The sequence below is a fragment of the Heloderma suspectum genome, chromosome 9, assembly GCF_057233095.1.
Source record: "Heloderma suspectum isolate Gila_16-S chromosome 9, 16-S_ref, whole genome shotgun sequence".
NCBI classification, from domain to species: domain Eukaryota; kingdom Metazoa; phylum Chordata; class Lepidosauria; order Squamata; family Helodermatidae; genus Heloderma; species Heloderma suspectum.
The window spans coordinates 1,403,174-1,420,888 of NC_139466.1; the positions used below are offsets into that span (position 1 = coordinate 1,403,174).

At 55.9% G+C, this 17,715-nt stretch overlaps 1 protein-coding gene across 4 annotated transcripts in view; it reads right to left on the reverse strand.

Moving 5' to 3' along the window:
• The window catches only part of PHKA1 (phosphorylase kinase regulatory subunit alpha 1), a 36,543-nt gene that overhangs the window by 8,579 nt on the left and 10,249 nt on the right, over nucleotides 1-17,715 (reverse strand). For 3 of the 4 annotated variants that reach the window (XM_084813400.1, XM_084813402.1, XM_084813399.1), the window contains 21 exons: nucleotides 16,880-16,960; nucleotides 15,881-15,979; nucleotides 15,340-15,486; nucleotides 15,142-15,195; nucleotides 14,277-14,399; nucleotides 13,049-13,144; nucleotides 12,099-12,206; nucleotides 11,481-11,559; nucleotides 10,372-10,506; nucleotides 9,575-9,684; nucleotides 8,316-8,460; nucleotides 8,113-8,191; nucleotides 7,638-7,813; nucleotides 4,919-5,095; nucleotides 4,511-4,599; nucleotides 3,594-3,730; nucleotides 2,621-2,777; nucleotides 2,142-2,221; nucleotides 967-1,045; nucleotides 754-883; nucleotides 285-386 (listed from right to left, as the gene is read on the reverse strand). In XM_084813400.1, coding sequence (XP_084669526.1) covers nucleotides 285-386; nucleotides 754-883; nucleotides 967-1,045; nucleotides 2,142-2,221; nucleotides 2,621-2,777; nucleotides 3,594-3,730; nucleotides 4,511-4,599; nucleotides 4,919-5,095; nucleotides 7,638-7,813; nucleotides 8,113-8,191; nucleotides 8,316-8,460; nucleotides 9,575-9,684; nucleotides 10,372-10,506; nucleotides 11,481-11,559; nucleotides 12,099-12,206; nucleotides 13,049-13,144; nucleotides 14,277-14,399; nucleotides 15,142-15,195; nucleotides 15,340-15,486; nucleotides 15,881-15,979; nucleotides 16,880-16,960 — 2,383 coding nt within the window. The remainder of the gene's footprint in view (nucleotides 1-284; nucleotides 387-753; nucleotides 884-966; nucleotides 1,046-2,141; nucleotides 2,222-2,620; nucleotides 2,778-3,593; nucleotides 3,731-4,510; nucleotides 4,600-4,918; nucleotides 5,096-7,637; nucleotides 7,814-8,112; nucleotides 8,192-8,315; nucleotides 8,461-9,574; nucleotides 9,685-10,371; nucleotides 10,507-11,480; nucleotides 11,560-12,098; nucleotides 12,207-13,048; nucleotides 13,145-14,276; nucleotides 14,400-15,141; nucleotides 15,196-15,339; nucleotides 15,487-15,880; nucleotides 15,980-16,879; nucleotides 16,961-17,715) is intronic. The other variant, XM_084813401.1, reaches the window with a different exon arrangement.

Consider the following 17,715-nt stretch of genomic DNA (forward strand, 5'->3'; position numbering starts at 1 on the left):
TGCTGGGGAGGGACCGCAGGAGAGGGCTCTTGCCCTCGTGCCCTGCTGAGGGGCTCCTTGGAGGCACCAGCCTGACCACTGTCGCAAGCTGGACTGGATGGACCCTCGGCCTGCTTGAGCAGGGCCGTCTGGACGTTCTTAGGCGCGCCGAGGGGCGTTGTGGCAAAGGCCCCGTGGACTGGGCTGGCAAAGCCAAAGCCTCCCCATGCTCTGACTCGGCTTCCGTTCGTGCTGGGCCCAGAGGCAGCCCTTCCTGGCAAAACCCCTAGCGCAGCCCGGCTCACCGCTTCTCTCCACTCCAAATTCTTTGCCACTGAGGATGTGATGCAGAAGATTCTTCACATGGGATGGGCTGAGATTCATCAAACTCTCTGTAGCTTCCTCAGCTGAAGAGGAGAAAGAAGGTCACGGGCAATTCCCCGGGCCCCCTGCCCACTCACTTACAATCCGACACCACTGGAGGGACGAACCCCACAGAAGACTCCAGGGAGAGAGTCCCTCGGGCAGAGCACTCCCGGGGCCTTGTGCCTAGCACGGGCACCATGCCCTAGTGAATTGCCCCTGCGGCTCAGCACCACTCCCAACAGCTGGAGTCAATGCAGAGGGACAAGCTGCCTTCCCGGGAGCAGCAAACCTCGTGCACCGCTCCAGGGGCTGTTCGGAGCCACAACAGGCGAGAACAAGGAGGGCCATGTCAGACAGAGCCAGCTGGCGCCGCAGTGCAGAGGGGCGCTTGCCTGCAGGCCCACCTACCTGAGCAGCACAGTGACTGAGCCAGCTCTGTCGCCATCACCTGAATGATGAGCCCAATGCGCAGGCGGAACATCTCCGCAAAGAGGCCAGGCTGCGTCCGGATGTACATGGCCAGGTATACCATGATCTCCTGTGCGGAGAGGGGAACGGCTGGTCACGGATCTGGCCTCTGTGGGTTCCCAATCAGGAGGCAACACTGGCTTCAGCGCTCACCTGAGTCAGGATGGAAACGCTCATGTTCTTCTCGCTGGCTTCATCTATCAGGCAGGTGAGCTCCTCGTATGGCAGCGGTCTGTGGGGCAGCAGTGGGAGATATGAGGACGGCCATTTTGCACTATGTTCAGCCTTTGTGCCCACAAATCTGGTGCTCCAACTAAGATGGAACTGTCTGCCTCTCAGATCCAAACACAACACACAGATCCACAGCCTGCGGGGAACCCCGTAATCAGGGCGTTTTGCATTCTAGGGATGAGCAGAAGAGAGATCGGGAGCTCCTGCCCTGATATGAGGTTTGACTCCCAATTGTCTAGCAACGGCAACAACAAAGTCCCCCCCCGCCCCTGTGCCAACTTATGCTGCTGGAGCGAAGAAAGCAGAGTGTGCGTGGGGCAGCCAGGAGTGGATTGTGTGTGGGCGGTGAGAGAGCCCAGTCCTGGGCTCAGAACCCTTTAGTTCCACGTGTGTGTCTTTTGCACCAGGCTCTGGCTGGAGAATCCTAGGGTTCTCAGAGAAAGCAAAGTAGATGCCGCACGCCTACAGTCCGCCCGCCCCATCGTGGTGTATCAGTGCAGAATCCAGGACCAGGTCCTCTCCTCACAATCCTACCTTCCCCCGCTTGCCCTCTGCCCCCCAGATTCTTGCACATATAATTTTTTGAAAAAGATTTCTTGACAATCTTAATTTCACAACAAAATTACACAGAGTTTCTATACCATCCATTCTTTGCAAAGAATGTGGGTTTCCCGGGTGCTAGTCTGGACTCGTTTGTGCCACATCCACAAACACGACCTCCCCACCTCCATGCTGGTTTTGAGAGCTACATTAGGGAGAGGAGGAGGGTCTTTCTAGCTTCTGGGAGACACACAGAAGCCACCAGGATGGCCTCTGCTTGGCCCACACATGGGCCCTTCAGTCCCCTCCCCGAAAGGACATGGGAGAGGAGAAAGCACGCTCACTCCCCACCTGGGCCTCTCCACAGGCAAAGGCGACTGGCACACAGGATGACACACAGAGTGGTTCCCCATATGTGGCGTTCATCCTCTCCACAGAGCGGTTCATTCACAGATGCCCACCTGCCCCCCCAAACCAGCCCAGCTCTTGGCATGAGACGCGGGCGACGCGGGGAGCCCACACACACAGCCTCCAGATCGGCCCTGTGGGAGACTCACGCGGAGATGGTCTTCTCCCGAGGCTCTGGGGGAAGCCCCACGGTCAGCTGCTTCTGGTGCGACAGCAGGTCAGTGCAGGCCTGCCCAGGAGAGAGGATACCGTCAGGTGTGCAAGGCCGAGCCCGGGTCCCTTTGGCTAGTGCTCACTGGTTCTTCTGCTGCAGCCCTGATCACTGTCCTCACAGGAAGGGCCGGGCCATGGCTCAGGGGCGTGGCCCGCGCTTCGCATGCAGAGGATCTCAGGCTTGATCCCCAGCACCTCCAGGGAGGGCCGGAAAACCTGCCACCTGAAACCCGGAGGCGCTGATGGTGCTGGGCTGGACGGCCCAAGGGTCTGACTCAGCATAAGGCAGCTTCCTGGGTTCTTTTCACCACTCTTGCTCTGGAACCAGCCCCCAATTCAACCCCCGTCCAGGCAATTCCGAGCCCCCACGAACAACACACAGGAGGTGGCCACGTCTCAGTGGGGGAGCCTTTACCTCATCAAGGGCTTCCACCTTCTTCTTCAGGATCCCAGAGATGTAGCGGATTAAGGCCCACTGGCGCATCGCCCCAACTTTTCCGTAGAGCTCCACGAGGAGACTGCGGACGGTGGCACCTGGTTCACCATATATCTCTGTGTCCCAGTCCGGCCCCCTAAAAAGCAGAACCACCACCATGCCTGCTAGTTAGAGAAGGGGCTGCTCAGGTGCCTCCTGCTTCCGGCCTAGCTAAGATCTCTGGGCAACTGAGGGCCCCCAGGACTAGACTCCAGTTGAGCTGCCCGCTTCTCGTGTTCTCCTAGCTACCGCTTCCAGGAGGGCATCTGCCTTCTTTGACATTGGCACCACCATATTAGCCAGATAATGGAACTGACATTTGGATAATAGCCATCCTGAGCAATCCAAGATGGTGCCACCCATGAGACACATGGTGGCAGATTTGGCAGACGCTCTTGTAAACCTCGGTAGCTGGTGTGACCTTAAAAGCAGGGGAACCTATGGTCCTTCAGATGTTGTTGGACTGCAACTCCCACAATCCCTGACAGTTGGCTATACTGGCTGGTACTAATAGGAGTTGGAGTCCAACAACATCTGAGGGACCATAGGTGCCTCACACCTGCCTTAAAGAGGGGCAAGTGCACAAAAATCTCAGAACTGCAGATGTTTGGAGACTGGGTTTGCCTCTAGCAACCCCCATCCTCCATCTCAGTTTTGCTCCGAGACCTCTTGGGGGGATACAGCAGTTCCCCTGCCTTCCTCTTCTCCCTGAGGGACCAATGGCAGCCTGAATTCCAGAGCACTCAGAATTGGAAGGTGAGGCAGGGGTGCCAGCCTACTGACTGTGCCGTATTATGCAGACACCGGGAGACGTATCCGGCAAGCAGAGAAACTCCCGTGTCTCTCTGTGGACTCCCACAGAGGCTGCATCCAAAGAGCAAGAACCCCCACCCCCCACCCTCGTCTCTCCTACTTGAGATTGTAGAGCACATAGAGGTGGTTGGCCTGGTCCTGCAGAGTCTGACATTTGCGGAGCTCATCAGCCAGGGCCCGGCAGTCCACGTTGCCGTCCACATCCTTGGGGAGGTTCAACTCAGCATGGATGGTTGGCTTGTTAAGAAAAGGGGGATAGGCAGGCTTCAGCGAGGCCGCACCTGTGCCAAAGTCCCTGCGCACCTCTTCCCCAGAGCCCTACCCCACACGCCTTGTGTGGCTAAGGAGCCGCAGGGATGCAGACACAGGCCAAGGCTGCCACCTGGCTGAAGTCTGGAGAGCTTCCACGGAGAATCCACAGGCCTCAGCCAAGACCACGAGAGTTTTATGAAGCTAAGAGTTGCAAGGGCTTCCTGGCTAGAGGAGCTATCGCCCAGCCCAGCTCTCCACAGCAGACAGACAATCCTTCCACGCTGACCCACGTCCTTTTCTGCTTAGAGCAGGCACTCAGGAAGGGAGGGCACAGCCGGCAGTTCTGCTTATTAAGGCCAACTCACGTGAACAAATTCCAGAGAGTTTTGCACTGCAAGGCCTGGTGGTTACACTGTCACCTGGCAAGACCTGGCTCTCTCCAAGTATACTGCCTAGATTCCACATCATTTCAATGCTGCTACAGTCAAAGACACCTTCCCTCCCTGGCACATGGTGAAAGCACTGGGGAGACCAATATTCAGAGTTCCTTTAGAAGTGGGCAAGTTAACATGCCAGGGCATGCAGAAAGCCAGACATCCTGTACTGACTCTACCTGTTACCCCTGAACAAGGATCCCACCCCACGTGCTTTCCTATACAGAAAGCCCACCAGTATTCAGCAGTTTCTACGCCATGGGACTCCTCTACTCTGACAGCATGTCTCAGACAAGGCAGAGAGACCAGAAGTACAGTCCAGGAATCTCACCTTGGTCTCTGGCTTTTGTGCCGAGCCCAGCAAGTTAACAGACGGCTGAGAGTCCTGGAAAAGCTTGGATGGGATGTACATGTTGATATCTGCAAGACAGATGGATAACACTGGGTGCAGGAATCATGGCATGTTGAAGCTTGGCACTGCTCCGTCCTGGATTCACCGCTTGCTGGTCTGTACTGGGCCTCTGGGGCAGGAGGACTTCCAGGGATGGGCATGCAGCTGCTGCAGCATCCAAGACCCCCCTCTCTTCAGAGAGGCAGGCCTGTGGCATTCACCAAGGGGTGAGTTTTGTACCCTGTAGAGCTGCCAGGTCCAGACACAGAGGGGCATTCTGAAACATATTTAAACGCGAGAACACACAAGCCTGAAGACAGCAGGAGATGGGCAATGGTTCCCACTCACTCTCCACTTGCAGCTCTTTGGCCTTGGACATCAGAGACATGAGGTCCTGGGTGGTGTGCACCGCAGCACGGAAGCGATGGAGCCCCGCCTTCTGAGCAATGGGCGGGAGGCTGCTCTTAGGAGCCGTGCTCTGCAGAAGGTGGTCTAAGTACTGGGCCACTTCGTCGCAAATGTCGGCTGGAAGAGCAGCGGGAGAGAGAGAGAGAGCTGCATGTTACTTTGCACTCACAGGTCCCAGAGGGGAGGCCACCCCAAAGACACACAGCTTGTCTCACACACGCTTGCGCTGTCCTGGGCAACAGGCCCCGAACAGGACAGAGCAGCGGCAGGGCCTCCTCCACCCCGCCTTCAGCGCTGCACACCACTTGAAACGCGCTTTGCATGGAGGGCGTTTCCACACAGTGGGAAGGGGGCCCTGGTGCCCTGCAGAGGGTTCAGACTGCAACTCCCACCGGCCCCAGCCAGCATGGCCAATGGTCTGGGATCATGGAAGTGGTCGTCCAAAACACCCAGAGGGCGCCGGCTCCTGCTGTGCAGACTGTACGCAGCAGGGAGGTGGCGGAGCAGGAGGGAGAAACGCCATCCTCCGCTGGATGGGCAAACTGGCCGGCGCCCACAGCGGCTGGCCATGCAGACGCTTCTGTGCCTGGAACAGGAGGAGCATCTCGTTTCTGTCACAGGGCCGTAGATGTGGCTGCAGTCACTGCTTCCATCTGCTGGTGGAGGCAGAGGAAGGTGCGTGCAGGAAGCCACACAGTAGCAAGTCACCACAAGGCCCCTCACTGCTTGGCAGCACTTGCCCCCCAGTTCCCACACCAGCCACCACCCAGACCACGCTCGCGGCAGAGCGCGCTCACCTTGGTCTGAAGAAGGCTGCCAGTCCTCCAAAGTGAGGGGCACGTTGGCCATGGCCTGGAGGAGCCTTTCCATGCACGCTGGGGCCTGCATGGAGCAGCCCCTCCCAGGCGGGCCCAGCAGGCATTGCTGGTGCACGGCTCCAAGAACACCCATGCAATCTGTGGCTCGAGCAGGCACCCCGCTCAACGTCTGCACACAGCCGGCAGCCACAGGGGCATCGTGCAGCCTGGGTGAGCCACTCATACACCTCAACTCAAGGGGCGGGCTGAACACACACACACACACAGCAAACACACAAAACCCATTCCAGTGTTCTGAAGTGGCAGGAAGGGTGTGACCACAAGCCAGTTACAGAGACTGTTAATAGGATGCAGAGATGAAGAGTTAAGGAGAATGTTTAGGCGGGCAAGGAGGCGGGGGACTAGTCAGAAATGGCCAGTGACAGCTCCAGGAAAGAGACCAAGAACCCAGGATGGAGAAAGGAGAGAGGGATCTTTCCTTTTCGACTGGAGATCTAGCACATGGCTATAGAGAACATAAGGGAGACAGGATCTCTTCACTTCTTCACATAGCACATGGTTAGACTATGGAATGCACTCCCACAAGGTGTGGTGATGGCCCCAATTTGGATGGCTTTACAGGTGGATTCGACAAATTCTGGAGAAGAAGACTATCAGGGGCTACTAGTCCTGATGGCTCTGTGCTACCTCCAGTATCAGAGGCAGTGAGCCCTTGTACACCGGTTGCTGGGGAACATGGGCGGCAGGGGGCTGTTGCACTCATGTCCTGCTTGTGGGTTTCCTGTGGGCAGCTGGCTGGCCACTGTGTGAACAGAATGCTGGACTAGATGGACCCGTGGTCTGATCCAGCATCAGGACTCTTCTTACGCTCTCATTGGTGTAAGAAGAAATCCTCTTTCGAATTACATAAAACTCTTCCTCAGGCAGAATGGAAAGGGTGCTAGGGGGGAAAAAGACTTTAACCAGACAGTTGTGTTGGCCACGGAGCCCTAAGCTACGATAATCTGAAGCACATCTGTATTTGCTTGCATTTGTAAACATGGCTCACCACGTTACCAGAGGAAGTTGCTCTTTCCTATTCTGCCTAATGAAGTGTTCTGTGTAATTCACTCTTCTGCCAACAGCGGTCAGCCCTATGAGAGATGTTGCCTTATCCATCCCTGGGACAACCACGGCCACAGATATCCATCACGAGCATCTGCAGGGCAGCCAGGCGCGTTGCTCTCTGGCAGGTGGTTTGACCAAGGCCCCAGTTCAGCACATACTATCCACACACCCCGGGTGGGGGGCAGAGAGCACTCTTGGGAGCAAAGCACAAGCCTTCAGAGGTTTGCCACCAGCCTCCTGACCACGTCCCTGCCTCTCCCCTCTCTATTTTGGCCTCACAAGCTTTGTCACCTGCTCACTCCTCGGCAATGGCCTGCGGTAAGCTTTAAGCGCAGACAAGCCAAGGGTGCAAGAGCTACAGAGAGGTGGAACCTTTTTCAACTACAAAAACTATTAGCTGAACGGTGAGCAACTCATCCACCCCTGGGGAAAGATCCCCACTCCAAAAGGGGTTCGCACTGCTGCTGCTATAGGAGAGACAACTGCTTTTCTCGCTGCTCTGTTAGCTGCTAACATCACGATTTTCCCAGCTCTGCAGTTCGGTCTTGCTAACACCACCACGAACGTTAGAGAGGAGGGGGTTAATTAAGGGGTGAGCAGGAATAAGATGAGTGTTAAATGAAATGAGTGGGGCACAGATGAGGGCTGTGGCATTATGGGCTGGATTAAGGAATCCGGCATTCCTGACCACAGCATACTCCAAGTGCATGAAGGGGGGTGACCCATCTCCTTACCATCTTCTGCCAAATGAAAGCCATGCAGCCAGTCCTCAGGGTCTAACTCGCTGAAGCTGTCAAGGCTGAGCCCACAGTCATCAGCATAGAGCTTACCCTCCGGCCCAGCGTCCATGAAACTGAGGTGGGTGCGACACGAAGTGATGAGGAAGTCAGACAACCTACCCGTCTGGATCCTGCAGGAGTCAGAAGGGGCAGGGTGAGGAACCAAGAGCAGCTGGAATCCCACCCCCACCACTCTCCTCTGATTCACAAGGGCAAGAACAACCCAAGGAAGCCCAAGCAAAGGCCAGTCACCCGCATCTGGCAAACGCGTATTTCCAGAAGGCACAAAACTCCCACCCCACCCCCAGCTCTGTCCGGCCTCATTTAGCCCGTGGAGGGCTGGGTTGGGGGTTTGTCTGGCCCCCATGCCCCATGGGCGCCCTTCCCTGCATTGGAGGCTCACACTCCGGGATAAGCCCCTGCTGCTTACCTCGCCCCTCCAAAATACCCGTCCTGGAGCTTCCGCAGCGTAGCCAAGACAGCCGGATGGATGCTGGTCCCAGTTTCATCTTTTACCATGGAGAGAGAACACCACAAGAGAGGGCAACAGTTCCAGGGGGGAACATGCCCAGACAAGAGTTGCAGCTGTCACCTGCCTCCTTGGGAAGACCGAAAGCCTGACAAGAAACCTACCGAGCATCGTGTGCGAGATGGGGAAAGTGATGGTCGGGCGCCCCGTCATCCTCCAGCGGCTGCACAGATATGAAAGGTCCGTCCGCAGCATCTCCACCATCATATTGTTATCCAGAGCCAGGTAAAACTGCTGCTGGTCTACAAACTGCAGGTAAGGCAGCACAGACAGGTACGTTAGAAGAGTCCTGAAGCTGGATCAGACCAAGGGTCCATCTAGTCCAGCACTCTGTTCACACAGTGGCCAGCCAGCTGCCCACAGGAAACCCTCAAGCAGGACACAAGTGCAACGGCCCCTTCCCACCCATGTTCCCCAGCAACTGTTGTACAGTGTCTGATCCTCTGATCCTGGAGGTAGCATAGAGCATAGATTCCTTACACCCCAGGAATTTGTCGAACCCCCTTTTAAAACCATCCAAAGCAGTGGCCATCACTACATCGTGCGGTAGCAAATTCCATAGTTTAACCATGTGCTGTGTGAAAAAGTACTTCCTCTTATCCGTCCTGAAACTCCCAACCATCAGCTTCATGGGATGACCCCACTGGGTTCTAGTTTTACAAGAGAGGGAGAAAAATGTATCCGCATCCACTTTCTCCACACCATACATCATTTTGTACACCTCTATCATGTCTCCTCTTTCTCACCATTTTTTCTATGCTAAACAGTCCCAGACAGTGTACCTGTGAGAAGGCATTCCAGAAAGAGTGGGGTGGGACAGCACATAGGGGAAAAAGCCGGGGGTGGGGCAGCCAAGGAGTGATTAAGGAGGGTGGATCCATCCACCATTCTCATGCATGCATGCCTGTGCAATTGTCAGGCTAATCCAGGACACTGGCTGTGGTTTGTGAAATTGGAGCAACAGGAGGGAAAAGGTCTGATTGTGTCATACACACAGCTGATCTTACAAATGTTCTCTGTATCTCTTAAAGGCTTAACTGTTATGAAGGCTTTGTTATGCTGGCCTTGTGCAAGCTTGGTTATATGTGCAGAAGGGGAGGAACGGCTGGATTAGACCATTCCTCTGTTGTTCACCTGACCGAGCTCCAAGCCAAGGCTTTCATTTCAAAGTGCTGCAGCAGCAGCATCTTCCCTCCATGCCCTGCGCCAAGCCAGTACACCCTCAGAGGCTCCCGGATATATGTTCCCCACACAGAAGGGCCTTTTGCTGCTTCTCTCAACTTGTAGGAGCCCGTGGGAGATTGTGAACAGCCACCTGTGCTCCTGGGAATCATGACCCAAGGGCACCTCTTGCCACACCCACCTGTGGTGTGAAGGCGAAGATACTGTCCCTGATGTTGTAGAACTTGGAGGTCCCCAGGACGCCCATGTAGCGGAAGGGCCGCCCACTCAGGCGCATGTGCTTGTTACGACCTGCCGGGGACCAGAAGCAGAGAGCGGAGTGACCATCCCAATGGGGAAAGGGATGTGAAGGGACGGGTCAGAGTGGCTGCAGAAACCAACGCTTTGACTCAAGAGTCAGGCCAGAACCACTCTGCGTATTGCCCTCTCCTTGTAGAACTGGGGGTAAAGTCTAGGAGAGAGGGGGGAAACCCCAAACCCTGCCCCCCCTGCAGCATCCATAGGAGGCTGCCTTATACCGAGACAGACCCTGGGTCCATCTAGTGCAGCACTGTTGACACTGACTGGCCACAGCTGCTCTCCAGGGCTTCAGGCAGGGTTTTCCAGCCCCACCTGGAGAGGCTGCCAGGAATCGACTTGGGACCCTCTGCATGCAAAGTGGGGGCTCCACTGCTGAGCCATAGCCCTTCCTGTGACGTCCTGGCACACTCCTCAGGATGCTGGTGAAACACCCCCAGTGAAGGATCCTGGAACCAGCTGGGCTTCCCATCCATCTAACCCCAACAGATCCCATGGGGGAGGGGGCAGAGAGAGCTGCCTAGCAGGCAGCCCAGTGCTGGCCCTGTGAAAGCACATATAGCTTCCAGCCCAGAGGCCATCAACGTCTCATTAGGCCCAGCGGGGCTGCCTCCGGAAGGTCCTGATGCATCTCCTTTGGGTGGCTGCACTGAGGCCTCCCCACATCCCACCCCAGCTCACCTAGTCGGGCGTAGATGTGGCTGAGGATTCTTGCTGGCTGCACTCGGATGGGGTGGACATCCGCCACCGTCTCCACCTCAATGTCCTCCTTCTGCAAGAGGGCCTTGATGGCCTCGGTCTCAGCCAGGATGCAGACTGGCAGGGAGGAAGAGGGTGGGTCAGCAGCTGGGCGGGGCCCCCCAGGGGGCCCCCCACCCACCCCGCCTGCTCTCCACCCATCCCTTTCCAAACAGCATGGCTACTTTGCACAATCATTGGAACTGTGTCTGGGTCACTTGTATGAGGAAGAAAAGGTCCCAGGCAGGGGGGTGGGAGTCTGGGAGAAGCAGCACAGAAGACCAGAAGAATGGGAAGAACCCCACGAAGAATGCAAAGCCCGACGGGAGTGCAAGGCCCCACCAGTGATGCAGCTTGAAAGAGATGTGGGCAACTGGCAGAAGGCCTTGGCCTGAGAGTCCAAGTGAGGCAAGACAGGGAGGGAATGGAGCTCCATGCCTAATGCAAGCAAGTTCTTAAAAGCAGCATTTAGAAACTCCTCTTCTACCAAGGACACCCACAGAGCAATTACAGACTGAAAGAACTGGGCATGTTTAGCCTTGAGAAGACTGAGGGGAGACAGGATAGCGCTCTTCAAGTACTTGAAAGACTGTCACAGAGAGGAAGGCCAGGATCTCTTCTCAACCATCCCAGAGTAAAGGACACGGAATCATGGGCTCAAGTTACAGGAAGCCAGATTCCGGCTGAACATCAGGAAAAAATTTCCTGACTGCTAGAGCAATACGACTATGGAACCAGTTACCTAGGGAGGCGGTGGGCTCTCCCACACCGGAGGCATTCCAGACGAGGCTGGACAGCCACCTGTCAGGGATGCTCTGATCTGGATTCCTGCATTGAGCAGGGGGTTGGACTCAATGGCCTTGTAGGCCCCTTCCAACCCTACTGTTCTATGGTTCTATGATCCACACACCCTCGCATGAAGTGTCCATCTCTTCATGTCCACTGAGAGGTCCCAAGCTGTAAGGGAGACCCCACTGTCATGCCACGTGGGCAGCTCAGTCCCCTCCAATCCCAGCCACAGCATCTCTCAAAACACAGCAGGCCTCACTTACTCTGCACCACCACGTCAGGCTTTGGGACAGTTGAAAACCTGCGGTTCAGAGGGTCAATTTCCCCTGGAGCCAGAAATCCCTGAAAACAGAGGGTAGGGGCAAGTATAAATGTGTCTAATCCCCTTTTAGAGAGATCTACATTAATGCCCATCATGGCATCTTGTGGCCCAAATCCCACACATCAGCTCTGCACAGTGCAAAGAAAGTGCCCTGCCTTTGGTCTCTCTGGAATCACCCATCTCTCAGTTCCATTGGATGCCTCTGCTCTCGCAGAATGAACATGGGAGACTCCTGCTGGGCTTGTGCTGGCCCGCCAGGCCCGTCAGTTACCAGAGTGCCCCCTCAGCAAAGCTGATGTCTGCCAAGCTGGGCTGCTTTGGAAGAGACGGCATCATCGCACACCATGGCCTGCCTGGGTCCCACCTCAGCCGTGGGGCAACAGCCACCGAGCCCAAGGTCCTGCCCAAAGGCGAAGCTCCCCATCCACGAGCCCCCACAAGCAGAGAGCAGCCGCAGGCTGAAAGGCCCCTGCGGAGCAAGAGTTCTGACTGACTCAGGCAAGTGAACCAGAGAGCAAAGCAACTCGTAGGACAATGAAGTCAGACAGCAGAGCCTCACCTCTGCCATGAGGCAGCCCAGGATGTAAAGGGACTGGCCCCACATGAACGGCAGCTTGCCCAATGGCACCCGGTCAGCGGTGTGAGGGTGGCAGTACTCTTGGTCAACCTGGAAGGCAAGACCAAGGAAGTCAGGTGGTCTGGAGAGGCTGGGAAGGCCCAGGAAGGCAAGGAGCCCAGCGACCAGAGACAGACACAGACCAGGAGGGAATGGCTTTTCCAGCTATGTTCACGCTCAGTATCAGCCTGGCTCAGCAGCGCTAGATACACAGGGCAGGGGGAGAGAGAACTTAAAGGTAGGTTAATCTCTAGAATTTCTTCCTTAAGGTCACCGATACCCAGTCAGGAATTCTGTTTGGCTAGTTTTACTGCATTGCGGATTAACTACAGGATTACATGCTGTATTTACTTGCTTAAGGATGGCCACATCCAAACCAATAATGAAATTGTGGAAACCACAGGACTGGCCCCAGCATGAAGCAGAGGGGTTGGGGAGAAGCATGCCTCCATTTGGGGTTTCAAGCTCAGGTGCCAAATTGCCAGAGGCTGGCCCTGGGAAGCCACGTAAGGAAGCCATCCAAAATCACTTCGGTGCTTTCAAAGAACGCTTAAACCGCCAAAAGACATGTGGGCTGGTAACAGCATCTGAAAATCCCATTCTCGAATGTTGTGTGTTTAAAGATCTTCTCTGGCAATTTTTAGATATTCCCTGAATCCTTGGATTTCTTTGGAAATCATTTTGAGACCAGAAGGGAGCAAATGCAGCATCACGTCAGCCAATGACGAGAACATGGATGCGGCTGCAGGCCTGGGGCTCCACCAAGGTAGTTTAACCCAAAGTCCCATATTTTGCCTCTGTGAGGAAGCCCAGAGGCAGGAAACTGGTGCCTTCGCCCTTTTGTGCAGATCCCCCCCTTTGCCGCACTCATACTCTCCAGCCTAGCTGCCCACCTTCTCTGGAGGGACGCTGTACAGCTCCGGAACCAGCCAAACTCCGCTCCTGCCCTTGATGAGGACCCCTTCCAGGGCTTCTCGGTACTCCTGGACCTGGAGGGAGGGAGGGAGGGACGGACGGGGTGCTCAGCAAGGGCTAGCTTGCAAAATCGGGGCCCGCTCCAGCAGGTTGTTGCCTCCTCGGCATCGTTACCCTGAATCAGCAACTCCTCTCCATATGGGTAAAACATTCCAGGGTCACGCAGCCCCTGGCCCCTCACACCTTTTCCAGGTCAGTGTGTGTGCTGCAGACAACTCTGCAGGCCACTCACCTTTTCCTCTCAGAAACAGATTCGCAGATTTTTAGACAGTAGTTCACCCTGAGAGCAAGGAGTCAGGACCCTTGACACGCCTGGGGCCCTGCTCTTCTGTCTCCATTGACCTCTGCCTCCAACTTCAGCTCTGGCTGTGTGGAGCAGATCTTCCCTACCCTGGCGCTCTCCATGTGTGTGGGACTACAACTCCTATCATCCCCCAGCATTAATAGTCTTGAGGGGATGGGAGTTGTGCCCTCCAGGTGTGCTAGACTCTCAGGCCAGCGAGGGCCAGCGAAAGGCTGTCTCGGGCCATTGCTCAAGTGTCCCCAGCAGAAGGGCCAGGAGGAATGAACAACCCAGACCAGACAGCCCTCCCTGCGCAGGTGGCCATGCTATGGAAGCTGAGGCGTTCAGCCACCCCCACCCAGGACTGGGCAGGAGCTCCCAGAGGTGCCTCCTGAACCGCCTCCACCAGGCTTTCAGCTAGTGTGAGGGGCGGCAGCCGCCCCTTCCTCCCTTCCTTTCAACAATGCAGTCAGACACAGCTCCGGTCCTGCAGCCCCAATCCGGAGAGGAGAAGAGGCTGGGCAGACCAGCAGAGACCCCCCTTCTGCAGGAAGATGACAAGCCTTCCTGACACGGCTTCCCCCAGCCAGGCTCGACACAGAAGCCAGGAGAAAAGCCAGATGCTAACACATTGCAACCAAGTGCCTCCGTGACGTTCGGGAGAGTTCTTTTCTACAAGCACGTGGCAGTGGCTCGTGTGCCCGAAATGTCCGTTCTTCCCTTTCGCTGACACAGGAGGGAGGAGGCCTCTCTCCTGGAGACTGGCGTCCCTTTTGGCCATTCCCAGCGCAGACACCTCCGTGCTCCCGCTTGCTGCCACGTCCTCCCTCTCACACAGGTAGCCATGCCCTGGCTGGCCCCACCTGCTCCATGTTGCCGCTGAAGATCCCGTCAATGATGAAGTAAGTCCAGAAAAGGGGCCACTCGCACTCGATGTTCTCGAAGAGCTTCAGCTCCGCAGGCTCATAGTAGAGGCGGTTCGGGTCCTGCAGAGAGAATGCATGGTGGGTGGGGGGGCGGTCAAGGGAGCCACACCGGCAGCCTTGCCCCATCGGCAGAGGAGCAGCCCGTGGCCTTTTACAAATGTAGTCATGCATCAACAGGGAGGAAAATGCACAAAACGGACACACAAAATTCAAGGGGCGCATTGATTGACAACCACAAACAAAACCACATGAAACGAACTCCACACGTTCCCTCTCCCTCAGCTTTACCTTAAGCTTTCAGAATGACAGACCTGGAAGGGTGGCAGAGCTCCCACGCCACTCTTTTCTTTATAGAGTATTTGCAATTCCAGCACATGGCAAACTTCTCCCAAAGTGCCCTATATGAAGCCACTGCGTTCCCATGGCCTCCCTGTGCTTTTAGTATGGCAGGTAATTGTGACATAACCTAGGCATGCCAGATTTTTCTACGTGAGGAGGCAACTGGTGATAGATTTTGTCACTTTAGGGCAAGTAATATCTTTGCCTTTGCCAAAAGGTTGCCGGTCAGCTATGCTTGACTTCTAATAGTGATAATGAAGGTGCAGAGGCGTCTTGCACTGCTGCACATCACCCCCGGCCCGTGCACTTGATCATGCCAGTGCAGGAGTCCCATCTTCTACACCAAGCTGCCCAGCAAAAGCACGCCAGTTTCTGTGACCTATGGGGCATCTCAGAACAGGGCAACGCCACCTGGAAGGGTGGAAGAAAAGCCAGCCAGGTTGCGGCACCTGCTGGGATTTACCTCCTTGGGAGTTCTGTAGCCATCGCGGAGAAACCGGCAGCAACCATAGCGGCCCTGTGGAGGAAAGGAGTCACGTCAAGCGCTGCCCCCAAGGAAGCAGAGGGCACAGCTGCGAATTTGCCACCGAGGCCCCCGGAGTCGCTGCAAGGCCTGTGAAATGCATTGAGGATTCTGGTCCACAGCGCCAAGGGCACTCGCCTGCAGCTTGGTGATGATCTCCTGCTTGGTTTTCTCCACTACGGCACCATCTTCCACAGCAAAAGCCGGGTAAGAGATAACCGAGAGGAGGCTGGCATCAATCTCCTTGGAAGTCGAAGCCCTCGGCAGCATAGAATGGAGAATGGACTACCAAGAGAGAGAACGGCAACAGTCCATGAACACGATTCTATTCTATGATTCTATAACAAGCCATGTCGGCTAACAGAGGATGGCGCCTCCCTGCTTAGGCACTAAGCATCGTTGGGACTGTGGCACAGGATCAGAGCCTTCCTGTGCATCACGTGTAAGCTTGGGCAGGGTGACATGTACCAGTTTATTTACACAATAAACACTACCTAGGCTAATGGGCAGAAACAAGAACCATGAACCCCCCCTCTGTTCTCCAAGTCAAGAAGCCCCATCGGGGGACTCCCAATTTCTCAGCTGACCCCGAGATGGGAAACCACCGAGATTCGCAACCTCCCGAAGCAGAAAGCAAGGAAGGGGCTCCAGCCTCCTCACGCACAGCCCCCCTCCTTACCTGGCAGTGCTGCACTTCATCTGAGAGCACATGGATCACCGACTGGGGCCCCCCCTTGGCACCAAAGAGGTCCAGTTCATCCAAGGCTTCGAGGGCTGCCTGGAACAGGAGGGAGGGGAGAACACGCAGGTCAGCATCTCGAGGCAAGGCTCCCACACCAGCACGCCAGGCTGCTTGTCAGAAATGGTTCTTTAGAGCATCAGGTATGGTCATGGGAGGCACGTTCGACCCTTATCTCTTTTAGGCAGATTCACAGCAGAGCCATCAACAGCGGCCAGCCATGGTAGCTAAATGGAACCGCAATGTCCAGAGGCAGTGAGGCTGCAAACAATGGTGCTGGGAAGTGTTTCCCAGCGACAAGGGCTGCTGCCATGTTCACGCCCTGCTTGTGGAAATCATCTGGCTGCCCCTCGGCTGGAAGCAGGATGCTGGGCCAGAGAAGTCTTTGTGAGCCTATTTCTCCAGCCATTTGACCAGTGATAAATTGCACCATCAGCCCCATGCCATGCCGAGGGACTGCTCTTAAGGGCGCACCCTGGACTTTGCCACCCACCCAAACACTTAAATCCCTGCTGGTTTCTTTATCACTGGCTCATGACCACTCAAAACCAAGGGGTGTCGAACCTCTTTCAGCCAGCAGCTGAATTTGGAAAAGCCCTCGGGGGCCGCATTCCAGTGGTGGACAGGGCCAAGGGCAAGAGAGGCGGGGTCAGAAGTACAAAACCCCCAGCATGTTTTGGCTTAAAGCTCCTCCTGCCAGGAACTCAGCAGGAAGCAACTAAGCCTTCTTGAAGGCATTTCAACTTTTCAGAACGGGAGAAAACTGGTGCAAAGGCCAGGAGACCACCATGCAATGGGTGGTTCAGGGAAAGGGGGTGTGATCCCCTGGGGAACTCTGGAGGGCCAGACTGAGACCCCAGGACAGCTGCTTTGGGCCCAGGGGCCTCAGGCTCAGCACCTTCATCTCCAACAGACTGAAGAGCAAGGCAATGCCCTCACCTTTGCCATGCCGATGGAACTGGCGTTCAGCTCCGTGATTCCTTGGTTGGTCTTGTCGCCGCGCTCCCATATCCCAAAGTCCTGCCAAAAATGGATCAATGCGTCAGTGAAGCTGGAAGCAACAGGGTCCTTTCCCCAGCGAAGCCAGTGTCCGAAGGGCCACCCTGCAGCATCTTTTCCAAGCAGGAGAGAGAGAGCAGAGCAGCAGCACATAAGCACCGCTCACCAGCCCCTGAAGTACAGCCACCCTCGTGCTGTGCTGCTGCTTCTCCAAGCTGAAAAGTGGGGCACAGCCAGACTACATGGGCCACCATCCCGGCTATAAAAGGCCAGGACAGCCCCAGAGAAGTTGGCGGTGGGCAGCAACGGGAGGGCAAGCGGGTCATCTGGCTGCTTCACAGCTATTTGCCAGGCTAAACTATTGCATCTGCTCTGGAACCACCTGGAGACGGGGTGTCTTCACAGCGCAGTAGCAGAAGGCCGGCTGCTGCCATCAGACCGCACCTGCGGCTGCCCTGCCCTCTGCAACAGAGCTGGGAGGCTTTCCACATCCGCAGAGCATTGCCAAGCAACTCCATCGTGCAAGCAGCTTGCTGACTGAGCCAAACGGGACCCCAGCTCCTCCGTCCAAAGTACGTGTCTTTGCTTCTCAGGTTCAGCTTTTCATTTACCCCCAAATGGTGTGGAATTTAGGATTTCTGATGACCCACCCTGCAACATGGTGGAGAGGAGAGACGTGCAGCTCTGCCCCCACCCCCAGAATCACTGCTGAATGCACATGTACCCCTGACCTTCCTCACACTCCGAGTGTGTCCTTTCCAGATTTTCACAGCAAG